Here is a 14,313-nt window from a genome sequence, read left to right as displayed (position 1 = left end):
CTACCCAGGTTCAATTCCTGGCACGGAATTAAGATCTTGCTTCACTCCACCACTCACTGCTGCCTCTCCAACATGAAATGGACTGTTAGATCTGAGATCTTTAGCTATCCCAAAGATGGAAAAATGTAGATTATTTTACATTTATCTCATTGTGTATGAGATCGAGCACCTTTTCAGAAGTTTAAAAAGCTAATTGTGTTTTTTGTCAACATCCCTTCATGGCATGAACTTCTTAAAAATCACTCAGGCTGCAAATTCCTCCAAATGTTTCCTCATGAGAAGCCCTTAGACATGGACTTTCCGGGGCAGAGTTTTTACTCTTTAAACGTTGTCTTTACATGTTGCCAACTGACGCTCCCTCCACAATGCAGACCCGAACCCGTCTCGTCTTAATCATCATTGGCTTTGGGGCTCATAGGTGGAAATGGCACCTGTAGGTTCTCACAGGTGGAAGCTTGAACCTCTAGGTATGGGGGCGAGGGTACCCTGGCCTGCCAGAGTAGCCGACCCCGCCCCGTCACCTTTCGGCCACGCCCTCGGCGCCGCGGTCCCGCCCCCGGCTGTGCGGTCCCGCCCCGTGCCCCGCTCGCCCCGCTGAGTGCCCCGCCCGCCTCGCTGAGTGCCCCGCCTCCACCCCGGAGAGCGGCTCCACGCTCCGCCTATGTAGCCCGCTCCCAAGGCTGTTCCGCCTTGCTCGCTGGCTGCATGCCCCCGCCCCTCTGCGTAACCAGGCGTCACTCGTCACGTGACGCCCGGCAGTGCCGCGAGGGGTCGGCGGTGGCTCTCGCTCCCGCTGGCACGGTCTGCGCACGGGTGATTCCCGCCGAATGAAGCGCACTGAGGCGTGGTGGCGAGGGCCTAGGGGGAGGCGCAGACAGGCCTGGACGCTGCCTGTAGCTGCCTTCGGCCTCCCGGCCTCTGCGCTCTTTCCTGCGCCGTTGCTAGGCAGCCGCATCTGGGCGCGGCAGGCAGGGCGGGCTAATGCGGAAAGGTACGGGTGCCGGGGAGGGGCTGTGATTGCAGAGGGTCCGGGTGTCTGGCAGAGGGCTATGGAGCAGTACTGCATCCTGGGCCGCATTGGGGAGGGCGCGCACGGCATCGTCTTCAAGGCCAAGCACGTGGAGGTGAGCACCCAGCCCTTCCTCCTTGGGTTCCATTGAGATTTACCCGTTGTCCCGACCCACGCTTGGGCTCCTGCCTCCCCGCAGCTTTTCGTGGCGTGCTCCCGCCTCCTTTGCTCTCTTGAGTGGAGGGCGTCCAGCAACCAGCGGTGCTTTCTTCGGGCGAGTGCCCCCTAGGAGCGTGGCGTGGATGTCTCTGAGCTGCTTGCTCAGCGCTGCGCCTGCTGGCCCTGATTTCCCTCCAGCCCGGGGTGGGGGGCGCGTCCCACCCCCACGAGGGCCTCAGGCCTCGGCGTCGCAACCCCTTTTCCAGCCGGGGATGGGCCTGCAGTGTCTGCGTCCTGTCCCAAACAGACTGGAGAGATCGTTGCCCTCAAGAAGGTGGCCCTGCGGCGGCTGGAGGATGGCATCCCCAACCAGGCCCTGCGGGAGATCAAGGCCTTGCAGGAGATCGAGGACAGTCAGTATGTGAGTGGGGCTGGTGTTCTGAGGTGCTGGTTCCCGCCCTCCTCCACTCACTCCCACTCTGAGGTCCTGCAGTCACTCTGTTCACTCATTTGCTTCCTCACCCCTCACTCACTCCCTTTCTTCTCCACTTGTTGTTCACCCTCATTCACTCAGTTACTTCACTCATTCATTCCCTGTCGTTCACTCGCTTATTTCTTCGCGTACTCGTTCGCTCATTCACTAACTTATCCCTTTTTTCTCAAAACACTTGGTGATTTCTGATGATAATGATAATTGCCACCTATTGAGCTCCTGTTATGTTCTGCATGCCAGGTTAACTGCTTTATGTATATTGTCCTTCTGAGTTTCGTCCTCTGCTCCGCAAGGCACGCTCAGGCCCTCCCTATCTCAGGCCAGGGGAGGAGGCGCAGCCACCAGCTTACCGGTGCTCAGCTTGTTCCGCTTGTCTGTGGAGGCTTTGGCCCAGGTCTGATCGCAGAATCAGGACGGTTTAACACTGGGGCCTCCCATAGACTCTACCCTCTACTGGCTACTGGCAACACAGAAACCAGCCCCTACCCTGCTCTTGAGAACTGAAGTGTGGTAGGGGAGATGGCCAAAGGCTACAGCGCCCATCTGGCGTGGTTTGTGCTGTGACAGGCCTGGGAGGGGCTGTGGGCACACGAGGAGAGACACCTCACACACCCAGTTTCATTCTCTTTGTGGTATTCTCTCTTGTCCATGTCCTGAGTAGAGGATGTGCTTAACTTCCCAGGGAGTGACAAGGGTAGGTCCACCCACCTAAGGGTGGGTGATACTCTGACTTGTTTCTTATTCTCTGGAGATGTCCTTGATATATTGGGTGACACAAGCATGTTATAAAACTGTGTGTGTCATCTTGGTTTTGTATGAAAATATTTTGTATATATATACGAATACATGCCTGTGTGTGCCATGTCTCTTGTAAAGTCTGGTGGAATAGACTCCTAAGGTTGACTGTAGGTGATAGGATTTTTCTTTTGCTGTTTTTTTCATTATAATTTTGGGTATTATCTGAATGTATTTGTTTGTCCCAATCTGTAAAATGAGTGTCTACTACCCTCAACATCAGAAAAACAGCAATATGGCCATTCTTGTTTTTTGAGGAAAGTAAAAGGGCTTTGCTGACAGCTTGTGTGTGGGAGAGGTGGAGGGCCCATAGGAAGCTGGTGATACGGTCCCATGTCCTGTGCATCAGCAGGCCTGAAGAGTCTACGTTCAAAACACTCCAGATCTTACCCTGGCCCAGGCCATCCTCACCTCTCATCAGAACAACTACAGCAGGCTCCCCTGCCCCCCCGCCCCCCCGCCACTGCCTCCACTCCACAGTCAAAAAATGTACATGAAATCATCCACTCCCTGGCTTGAAAAGCTCCAGAGGCTTCTCTTCACTCTGAAAGAACTGTCACCATCTGCTTCCACCCCGCTCCAGCCTCTTTTTTCATTCACAACTTCTTAAGTGTCTCGCCCGTGATAAGCACTGTCTAGGCTCCAGGAGTGCAGAACAGAGCAGCCTCCTTCCTGTTCTTGCCTCCGGGCCTTGTGTTTGCTGTCTCCTGGCCCAGAGCTCCTTCCCAGATGCCTCCTCTTCTTTCTTCATCAGAATCTTCATCAGAATACCCTATACGTTTGTTGTTTGGTCATTTGTCAGTCATTTGTCCCCTGAACTCCTTCAAGTCCTTCGGGACCCACCAGCCCTTGCTCCTGTTCACTACTGTGCAGCCTGCCCTTGTGACCTCGTGGGCCCTCAGGAAGTATATGTGACATGTCTCCTGCTCTCCCAGTGCTGGGAGTTGTGATCACCTGTGTGTGTGTGTGTTTCCAGGTGATTTTCCAGTTCGTGGGCTGGGTGGGGGACCAGACACTGCCCTAAGTCGCCTTTCTTAGACCTCCTTTTCCCTGAGTGTTTACTGGAGCATTAGAGTAGGGACTTGCCTTCTCCTGGGAGAGGGAAGCAAGAGATCACCAAGCTCCCTGATTCTGAGCTCAGATCTCATGCCACCATCTCTGCCTGCCTGGTCCTCTGTTGGTGCAAGGGCTGAGGGTCCCAGAGAGAGTCTGAGCCATGTGAGTCTGGCGGCTGACGGGATGCCCCGCTTGCAGGTGGTACAGCTGAAGGCCGTGCTCCCGCATGGCGCAGGCTTCGTGCTGGCCTTTGAGTTCATGCTGTCAGATCTGGCTGAGGTGGTGCGCCACGCCCAGAGGCCGCTGACCCAGGCGCAGGTCAAGAGCTACCTGCAGATGCTGCTCAAGGGGGTCGCTTTCTGCCATGCCAACAACATTGTACATCGGGTCAGTTCCAGCATGGGCTGGGGTGGGACCGGGGGGGTGGCTGGGCTGTGGGTAGGCCAGCCCTTGATGAAGGGCATGGTTAGAAAAGGGACAGAGGGGGCAGGGCCTATGGGTAGGAGGCCAGGGCTGGGGCCCTGGAGGAGGTCGGGTCTTGCGCTGACCTGGGTGCCCAGCCTGCCAAGCCCTCCTGTCCCGAGGTCCTGTGGGGGCTCTGGAGGGACTGATGCCTCTTCGGGTGCCCTCAGGACCTGAAACCAGCCAACCTGCTTATCAGTGCCTCGGGCCAGCTCAAGATAGCGGACTTTGGCCTGGCCCGGGTCTTTTCCCCAGATGGCAGTCGTCTCTACACGCACCAGGTGGCCACCAGGTAGGGAGGACCAGTTCCCAAGCAGGACCTGGCAATAGACAGGCCCCAACCCTCCTGCTGGGAAGAGATGCTTCTGGACCTTCTGTCCAAACAGTGCTCTTGGGGCTGGTGTGGGGGCCAGGATGACCTTCCGAGGCAGCTTCCTGACAGACCGGTGACCTGGCTGTGACCACCTGCCCTCCTCTCACAGGTGGTACCGAGCCCCTGAGCTCCTGTATGGTGCCCGCCAGTACGATCAGGGTGTCGACCTGTGGTGAGACTCCTATGGGCTGGGCAAGGGGGAGTGTGGGTCGTTGGGTCACCTTTTCCTCCTGGGCATTGAGGTCTCTAAGCCATTTGGGGGTTTTCCTGCTGTGAGCTCTAGGTTGCCATGGGGGTGTCTCCCCTGGTTAGAGTATCTCTGCGGAGTTTGGGATCAGTGTTCCTCCCCATGACAGTTTTGAGCTGGGAGGGGTCAAGTGGGATCAGAGTGGTTGTCCCAGTAGGAAGCTTCTGGGCTGAGGTCGGGGAGGTGGTCCGAGGCATGGGGCGTCTAAGCTGCTATGCAGGGTGTGATATCCCAGGATGCAATGTTCTTGAGCTATCCAGAGGCCTGGGTCCCTGGATATGAAGGCCCTGAACCTTTATTTGGGGTAGGATGGTTTGTATATGCCTAAGAGTTTGAGATTTGGGGGCCGTTTTGGAGTCTGCCCCAGAATGGGAGGAGGTGGCAGTGTGTCCCAGAATGTGAGGCTCTGAGAAGTCTCAGAACGGTTGAGGGGTTGATGTGTGTTCCAGAGTTGAGGCCTGAGAGCTGTTTAGAGAGGGGGATATGCTCTGTGTTCTAGGCTTGAAGTCTTTGACTGTTTGGGGATCTGTATCCTTAGCTATGAAGCCTGAAGGCTACTTTGTGGGTATCTTGACCACAGTGTGAGGTGTGGGTGCTGGTGTGGGGAGATCTGTTTCCATGGTGTGAGATCTCTGAGTTGTTTGGGTTCTGTATCTGCAGGGCTGTGGGCTGCATCCTGGGGGAGCTGTTGAACGGGTCCCCCCTTTTCCCAGGGGAGAATGACATTGAACAGCTTTGCTGTGTGCTTCGAATCTTGGGCACCCCCAGTCCTCAAGTCTGGCCGGTTTGCAGGGGCCTACAGTGGGGAGGGGTGGGGGCGGGTGGCTTCTATTACCCCAATAGCTAGTGACTCCCCTGCCCTGCACCTTCTCTCTCGTGGCCCCATGCCTCCTTGACTTGCCGGACCTCGGTCCTGGCCCAGCGTGGGGTCTCCTCCACCCCTGCCCTGCTGGAGGTGCGAGGGCCAGGGCCCAAGCCCTATCCCTTCCCACCCGTCCCCAGCACACACGCATCCAAACCGAGCTGGGCATGGAGCAGGCGCCTGAGATGTGGAGGAAGGACTGAAGGACTGAGTGAGCACGTGATGTCATGAGTGACTTGTGAGCAGGGGTGCATGGATGGGGGAGTGATGAGTGAATGGGAGCAGGTAGGTGACAGGGAGCGAGAACTGACACCTTAAGGGGGCTGGCGGGGTGGGTGCCGGCTCTGATGGACCCCCTTCTCCTCCAGGAGATCAAGGACCTGCCTGACTACAACAAGATCTCCTTCAAGGAGCAGGCTCCCGTGCCCCTGGAGGAGGTGCTGCCCGATGCCTCTCCCCAGGCCTTGGACCTGCTGGGGCATTTCCTCCTCTACCCTCCACGCCAGCGCATTGCAGCCTCCCAGGTAGGGTGACACCCGTTGCCCTGACCCTCCTCGTCCGTGTCCTTTTGACCAGGCAGGCTGAGATTCTCAGAACCTGTGATGGGCTGGGACCAGAACCCCTGGAGCCAGGGTTAGGAGGGTGCAGGGCAGGTGTGCCTCTCCTGAGTGGACCCTAGAGCGAACCCTAGAGGGCAGGTGGCCAGGGGTGGCCCATTAGAAGGGCATGCACACGTCGCAGAAGAGCGAGTCTTGGGTTATTGGTGACTCACTTCTTCGTCCCTTCATTCCTTCAACAAGAATTTACTAGCATCTGGCACGTGCTGAGCACTGTCCTGGAGGCTGATCCAGAGTGAACAGACGTGGCTTGTGCCTGTGGGGTCTCCACCCTGTGGTGAGGCAGGGCCGTCAGTCTGTGGGAGCCGAGGGGAGGGATGTTGGGACTGACTTTGGGGTCATGCAAGGCTTCCTGGAGAAGGGCAGGTTTAAGCATGGGGAGCTGTTTTCCCAAGAGAAATGATGAGCAGAGGCCTGGAGAGGAGGACCCAGGAGGGGTGGGTCGTGGCTAGAAGGCAGGGGAGGAGGGGAGGACCATGGGCTGATGGCTGATGGTGTGAGGGCCTCTGTCGGGTGTATCTGTCCATCTGGCCTCATGGCAGCCTCCCCTCCCTGCCCTGGGCACTAGCAGTGTGTGTTTACACATGCCCCTGGCGAGTTCCCATGTCAGCAGCACCTTCAGAGTGTACTGAGGCCAACTGACCACCTCTCAGCTCCCTGCTGCTGCCCCCATTCTAAGCGCCCCCCCCATTGCCTCCCAGAATCTGCTTCTCCTGCCCATTTAGTCTTTCCTCCACGTGGCAGAGAGAGGGACCTTGTCCAGGTAGGCTGTCGCATCCTCGCCTGCAGGGCCCTCCTGGGGCTCCCTCAGAGGAGAAGCCAGGTCCTAGTGGCCCACAGCCATCACACATTTGGGGCCATCACCTCTGTGACTCTGCCAGCTCCCATTCCCCTTGCTCACTCCCCTCGGGCCCCAGGGCTTCTCCATGTCCTGGGGGTCTGTGCATTTCTGTCCCTAGGCCTCACTCATTCACCTTTCAGGTCTCTGCTTGAGCGCCACCTCCCAGGGGCCTCCCTTCACCATTCTTCAGGCCTGCAGCCCCTCCAGTATTGCTCATCCCCCCCTCATACTTTCTCTTTCCCACAGCACTAATCATTTGATGCACTGTTTGTCTTACTTCTTTATCGTGTTTATTACCCCCACCCCTCACTATGTGGAAAACTTGAAGGCAGAGCTCTTTGTTCTGTTTACCGCTGCATCTCCTGTCTCTGGAGCAGTGCGCAAACAGTGAGCACTGCGAGGTGTTGGAGTCACCTGAATGATGAGCAGATGAAGGAAAAATCCTCTCCAGGGCAATGTTCACGTCTCCCCCTCGGAGGGAAGTGGCTGAAGCTGGGACGGGGAGGTGACCAGTTTCCTTTTGCTGCCCCTCGCTTGCTGCCCTCAGGCCCTCCTGCACCAGTACTTCTTCACAGCTCCCCTGCCTGCCCACCCCTCGGAGCTGCCGATTCCTCAGTGGCCAGGGGGACCTTCCCTCAAGGCCCCCCCAGGACCCCCCAGCCACGTCCATGACTTCCACGTGGACCGGCCTCTCGAGGAGTCGCTGTTGAACCCGGAGCTGATTCAGCCCTTCATCCTGGAGGGCTGAGACGTTGGGCCAGGCCCCACCGGCGTGTCCCCCACTTCCCTCCCCAGGACAAGCCAGGCCTCTTGTTCTTCTGCTCTGGCCTGATTCGACCACAGTGGTCCTGCTCCTGGCCAGGCCATCCAGCCTCAGCAGAGGGGACCCTCGGCCTGTGCTATCGGCCTCCCATCTGTTGCTGGTAACAGATCCATCAGAAGGAGGCAGTGAGTTCTGCTGCCATGCCTGCCATGGGGCTGGTTCTCTAGTTGCTGCCTTCCTGGTCAGGGACAGTCCTGGTAGAGCCATTTGGGGGAGCGCTGAGTGTAGGATGTCCTCATGTCGGAAATCCAAGTGGGAAGGAAAGTTTGGTTTGATTTTGTTCTCAGAGACATTAAGCACTAGTTCACTTTTGAGATTTATTATAAAAACGCCCGGTAGTTCTACATGATGTATGCCCCTCTTCCTTTCCAGTTGAGGGAAGTGGCTGAGGTAGCATCATCCCCTGGCCCTTGCTTCTCTGTGGTCACTGGGAAAGTGGCCCCATTCATGGCTACTTTAGTCTTGGGAGATTGCTAGGTGCTTCATGTGACAGAGCTCCCTTTTGGAGGTGAGTTGGCAGAAATCAGGACCCAGGAATGGCTCAAGTTGGGGACCCAATAAGTGACCCTCCACACCTTGAGCTGGTTTACCAACATCACCCTCAAGATACGGGTGAGCCTGGACCACATGGGCCTCCTCTTTACTCAGAGATACTGGGCAAATAAGAAGACAGACATTCCTGGAACTCATTTGTTAATTCAGTAAATCCCAATACAATCTGAACTGGCTCTTGTTTTTCTTATTAAATAATTTGGTAAGCCAGTTCTGAAGTATATGCAGAAATGAAAGGGTTAAGAGGAGGCAGAAGCAGAAGAAAAGGCAAAAAATGATGAAAGGACTTACCCTATCAGATACCAAGACTATCATAGGGCTGTAATAAGCAATGTGGTATTGGTTCACAGATAAAAACAGATAAATCAGAGAAACTTATTCTTAGCAATCTTGTATTCTTAAAATATTCATTTTGTGCTCATGTGGATAAAATTCTGTAAGCACTGCAGTCACAGAGGTGACTAACAGTGCCACAGTCACTGCCCTCCAATCTCTTAGAGGGCAAAGCACAGTAAACTCCAGTTGTTGCTTTCAGGGAAGAGTCTGAGTGTCCCATATGTCTTTAAAGATGTTTTAAGGATCTGGCCTCTGCCTGTTTGTCCAGCCACATCTGTAGACTCTAAGCTTCAGTCTAGCTCAGTTTCTGGTGTCCCTCACCTTCGTATGAATGCAAGGCTGTACGCAAACCCTGACCACTGACCCTCAGCCAGTTCCACTCACAAAGACTCTAAAGCTTCCACCCTGACATTGACCCTCACCTTTACCTTAAACCTTACACTTAACCTGACCCTATCACCCTGACCCTGACATATACACTGACTCTCACCCTCACTCAATTCTTTGCCAGCCCCTTCCCCACCCATGCCTGGCTTTGATCTTGGCATTGACTCTGACCCTCACCCAAACTCTGACCCCGTTTGACCTAGAACTAAACCTTGTCCATGAACTTGGCTCTTATCTTAACCTTAACCCTGAGTCTCTAATTGACATTCCTCTTACCTTGATGCTCATTATGATCCTGATCCTGACCGTTAACATGTCCCTTACACTTGCCCTGAACTTGACTTATCTTTGACAATGACAGCTTCTCTCACACTGATTGTGAATACTGTGATAAATGAGATACTCACCACCTTCAATCTGATTCTGACCCTCAACTTCACTCTGCTCCTAGACTGAATCCTCACCTTGACAAGGACCATCATACTGACACACCCTGCCCTTGAACTTGCGCCTTGATGCTGAACTACACTGTACACTCAAGCTGAAACTAGTCAGCACCCCAAGCCTGACCATGATCCTGATCCTAACCCTCATCTTGACCTAGACCTCAATTTCATCCTGACCTGGGTCCGCATCCTAATGCTGAGCCTCACACAGAACATGGACTCACACTTGGCTGTCACCATTGACACCCTAATCCCATCATGACCTTGAACCTGATCTAGACCCTGACCCTGAAATTGAACTTCACACTGACACTGACTTTCATTATTATGATGACTCGTCCTCAGCCTGATCGTCACCTTCATCTTGACCCATCCTCACTTTGAAACTTAACCTTGAACTTGATTTTGGCTATAAACCAAACTCTGACCCTCTGTGGTAAGCATAATAATGCCCCCCCCCACCAAAGATGCCCATGTCCTAACCTATGAATACATTGCATTACACACAAAAGGGACTTGGCAAATGTGATTAAAGGGTACAGACTTTGAGATGGAAAGAGTATCCTGGATTATGCAGATTGGGCCAATGTAATTGGGGTTGGGAGGAGGGTGAGTTGGAGGAGGAGGACTTAATTCCTTCCAGCAGCAATGGAAAAGGGACCCACCTTGACTTTTAATTGACCTTGACCTTCACAATGAACATCATGCTCACCCTGACATTACCTCACATTGATCTTGACCCTGAACCTGACACTGACTCTAATCCTGAACATCAACCTCACCCTCACCTTGACCCTGAATCCTACACGGAACTGGACATCCACTGTCAACTTGAATCCAACTTTCAATCTTACTTTCACCCTGACAATAACCATCATCCTAATCCTGACATTCATCCTCTCACTGATCCTCTCTAATGGAGCCTCAACCTGATCCTAACCTTGGCTCTCACACTGATCTTGAACTTGATCTTGAACCTAACCCTGGATCTAAAATTTCCCTCATAGTGATCTTGTCCTTGAACCTGATTCAGACACCATGACCCTGACCATTCTCTTATCTTGATCCTTAACCTGACATAGAATTTTACCTTGAACTGTACACTCACCCTCACTCTGACTCTGATCTTCATCACTCTGTCTCTGATCTTACCCTCATCCTGACTGTGACCCTGGCTGCTCTGACATTGAGCTTGATCATGACCTTCACCCTTACACTAACTCTGATCTGATCTCGGCCAGGGCCACGACCAAAACCAGGGTGATGTCCAGGGTTGGGGCTAAGGCTAGGTAGGGTGAGAGCCCGGGCAGGGGCCATGATGAGGGAAGTACCAGGTTAGAGCCAGGGCTTGGGCAAGGGCCAGTGCCAGTGTAAGACGGAGGCTGAGGGTCATTCTGAAGGTGATTGTGAAGGCCAGGGTCGGGGCTAGGGCAAAGCTCAGGATGAAGGTGTGCATTAGGGTGAGTCAGGGTCAGGTGAGGGTAGGGACAGGAGTATGGTAGATGTCAGATGCTAATGAAATCAAGGGTGATGATTAGGGCGAGGTTGAGGAAGAGGGTCAAGTTCTGGATAAGAGCCAGCACCAGGGCAAGGTCTCGGGAGGTGCTGGGTTCAGGGGCACCACAGGGTCCCGCGTGAGGGTCAGGGTGAAGGTCAGAACAAGGATGAATGTCAGTATAAGGGGGTGGGCGAGGGTCTCAGCGAATGTCAGGACAAGGGTTAGAAGCCAGTCTAAGGTCAAGTAGAAGCGGGGCTGGTGAGCGGATTAGTAGAAGTGAGTGTTCCGAACAGAAGCACGGAGGCTGGGCGAGGATGAAGCGAGCGGGCGGGGCTCGGCCTGCGGGCGCCGGAAGCGCAGCGAAGGCGTAGCCCGACCCAGGCAACCACGGGGGCTGGCGCCGTGGAGCCGCAGATGGGTTTGCCCGAGCTGCTGCACGTCTTCTCCTTCTTGGAGGCCCGAGACATGCTCTGCGTCGCCCAGGTGGATAAGGTAGCGCGTCCTGTCCCAGGCGGGAGGCAGGGCTGGGCTCCTGGTCACTGGCGTGTCCATGGTCGGCCCGTCCCCTCGGAGCCTCCGTTTCCCAAATCTGGGAGGGGGCGTCGGACGGCCCTGAATCCGCGATCTGCAGAGGACGCTCTTGGCCCCCGGGGTGGCAACCTCGGCGGCCTATGAAGGGGTTGCTGTGGAAAGCTCTTATCCCTCTGTTCCTCCGTCTGTCGGTGTGTCCAGAGCCCCTGCGCGGTTGGCTTGCACTGGGCACCTGTGAACAGGGTTCACCCCTAAGATTGGCCTAGGGATCCCACCTCTTCTGGAATATTCTGGAATTCCCCTTCTGGGGCCTGCCTGGAAAGCCGTGCCCTCCCTGTGAGTGGCACCTCCTCCTGCGGGCTCCGCCTGTCCCTTCCCAGCCAGTCGAGTTCCTGTACTGGCTGTGCTCCCTAAGTGCCTGTTTGGTGTTAGTCTGATCTGCGCTTCTGCCCCTGTTGTGCTCCGAGCTCTTCCTCCTCTGTGCTCTTACTCAGCACAACTGTGACTAAATGATCACATACTGTGCTTGTTAAATGTTTGCTTCCCCCCCACGCCCGCTAGACTCATTCTTTTGTCTCCTGCATCACTGTGTGTATAACCACTGTATGATCACTGTGTGTATACACTCAGCGTATGGCTTGATATTTAGTGTACTCTAAGTAAATGTTTGTGGAGTAAATGAATTTCTTTACTTTTAAAATACATTATTATATCATTTTACAGAAAGATTAATAAACAGGCCCTTACCTGAATTGTGTAATTATAACTTAAATGTATCAAGTAAAATACTGGGTTGTTATCCCCATTTTTACCAATAGGGAAAGTGAGTATCGTGCCGAGAGTGCATTGGCTGAGGTTGCCCAGGTAGTCTCCCAGCAGATTTTGAAAGGGAGGTGCCTTTTACCCTTTGATAGCAGCAACTTCTCCAGGTTCTGGTTTCCCTGTTAGGTAAAATGAGGTCAATAAACCCTGCCTCACAGTGTCATCATGAAGATCAGCATCTAACAGAGGCATTCTCCAAGGTGGGTAACACCCATTTTGCAGGTTATATTACATATTATAATTTTATGTTAGGGAAGTAAGAACATCTCAGTTGGGTTTTGAACTGGGAACTATAGAAAAAAAGAATGCGGAAATCTTCTTACTTGGTTTGATTATTGCAAAATATCAACTTTACATTCCTACTAGCCAAAAAGATTTCTTAAGGACTGAGAAACTTTGATCTCGGGTGAGTGAGGGCTGTGGAAGTAGGAACCTGGGCTCAGACAGGGTGGTTGTTATTTCTGCCAGGGCCTGGAAAGCCACGTATCTGGCTGGGACCCTCAGTAGGTCTGGGCCACAGAAAGCTCCAGAGTGGTTTCTACTGAAGCTGTATAGGCTCCAGAACCCAGGGTGGCCCAGCTGGAGAGGCCAAGAAGTTCCAGGATGCAGGTGTGGGCCTGAGGGAGGGGGAGGCAGGGTACTGTGGTCCCTTCCCAGGGCCACCTGAGCCTCTTCCAAATACTTCTGCAGAGAGCAGTTTGTGGGAATACGGCCTGTGTGCCCTCCCCAGGTAGCAGTTCTGTTCCTGCACCTTGGCATCTCTGGGACATCCCTTTAGCCAGAGCCTTAATTTACTCCATTGCAGAAGCCTTCTTATGGGTCCTGCTGCTCTGCCCTCGTTTCCAGTCTTTCCTTCTCTCTCTCTTTTTTTTAATTGGCCCTACCACGTGGCTTACAGGATCTTAGTTCCCCAACCAGGGATCCAACCCGTGCCCCCTACAGTGGAAGCTCAGAGTCTTTTTTTTTTTTTTTTAATATTTATTTATTTATTTTGCTGCATCAGGTCTTAGTTGCGGCACACGGGATCTTTGTTGTGGCACGTGGGATCTTTCGTTGCAGTGCACGGGCTCTCTAGTTGTGGCGCATGGGCTCTAGAGCGTGCATGGGCTTAGTTGCCCCCGCATGTGGGATCTTAGTTCCTCGACCAGGTATCCAACCCATGCCCCCTGCATTGGAAGGCGGATTCTTAACCATTGGACCACCAGGGAAGTCTCCAAGTCCTTCCTTCTCATAGCAGCCTAAAACACAGTTTGACTTGCCACTCTTCCATTCACAGTTCTCAAGTGACTTCTCACTGTTTTTGCCCTTCTGACTTCCAAGAGTTGGTCTAAGCCTGTCTCCAGCTCCTTTCTCTATGTTCTGATTAAGGCAACTTACTCATCATCTTTTTCATACTTCTGAATCTTTGCCCAAGCGGATCTTTCTCTCCCTGACATGCTTCAGCCGTTTTCTTAGAGGATAACTACTCATCCTTCAGGAGTTGATCAGTGGTTACTTCTGAACCCCTTGGCTCCAACTGAGTTGGTCTTTCTCTCCTTTGTCATTCATTAATTGGTGTGTTTTATTTGATGGTCTGAATTTGTCTCTAACTCCCCAGGGTGAGTGTTCTTGAGTGCAAGCACTGGGTCTCATTTAGCTCTCTGTCCCCTCCACAGGGCCTGGCAGGCTAGGCACTAACTGCATGTTGACTGACCAGCTACTCTTCTAGGTCTGGAATGAGGCTTCAAGGACCAAGGAACTGTGGCGGTGAGTGGAGGAAGAGCCAGGCCTGCTCAGGAGAGTATCCCTCCAAGGAGAGAGGGGTGTACTTTTCAGCACTCACTGCGTTTCTGTTAAGTAGACAAGAAGGGACAATCCACAGCCCTTACCAGCAGGAAACTCCTCCCTAGTTGGGGGTGTGAGACTTTTTTTTACAGTATATTGAAATATAAGCGATTTTGTTAATCAAGTGGAGGTTGATGTAGGTGGGGGTACCAAACTCAGGGGCAGAAATGTACAGCAAAT

The 14,313-nt window shown here is 53.7% G+C and overlaps 1 protein-coding gene across 2 annotated transcripts; it reads left to right on the top strand.

Annotated features, from left to right (window-relative positions):
• The first annotated feature begins 659 nt into the window (after positions 1–659).
• On the top strand, positions 660–8,335 carry LOC309665247 (cyclin-dependent kinase 20-like). Of its 2 annotated transcripts, XM_082478884.1 has the most exons (8): positions 660–1,124; positions 1,476–1,589; positions 3,711–3,899; positions 4,145–4,266; positions 4,457–4,519; positions 5,255–5,378; positions 5,825–5,980; positions 7,462–8,335. In XM_082478884.1, exons 1-8 carry the CDS (start codon positions 828–830, stop codon positions 7,660–7,662), a joined length of 1,266 nt encoding a protein of 421 aa, XP_082335010.1. In that variant the 5' UTR covers positions 660–827; the 3' UTR covers positions 7,663–8,335. The 2 variants fall into 2 exon arrangements, with proteins under 2 accessions (XP_082335010.1, XP_082335011.1); XM_082478885.1 differs by lacking the exons at positions 4,457–4,519; positions 5,255–5,378 and having other exon boundaries at positions 661–1,124.
• Positions 8,336–14,313: the final 5,978 nt, after the last annotated feature.

The sequence above is a fragment of the Balaenoptera physalus genome (assembly GCF_965194825.1).
Source record: "Balaenoptera physalus genome assembly, contig: SUPER_7_unloc_1, whole genome shotgun sequence".
Taxonomy (NCBI): Eukaryota; Metazoa; Chordata; class Mammalia; order Artiodactyla; family Balaenopteridae; genus Balaenoptera; species Balaenoptera physalus.
Note: the sequence above shows the minus strand (reverse complement) of the source record. Positions and strands in the feature narration are given on the sequence as shown.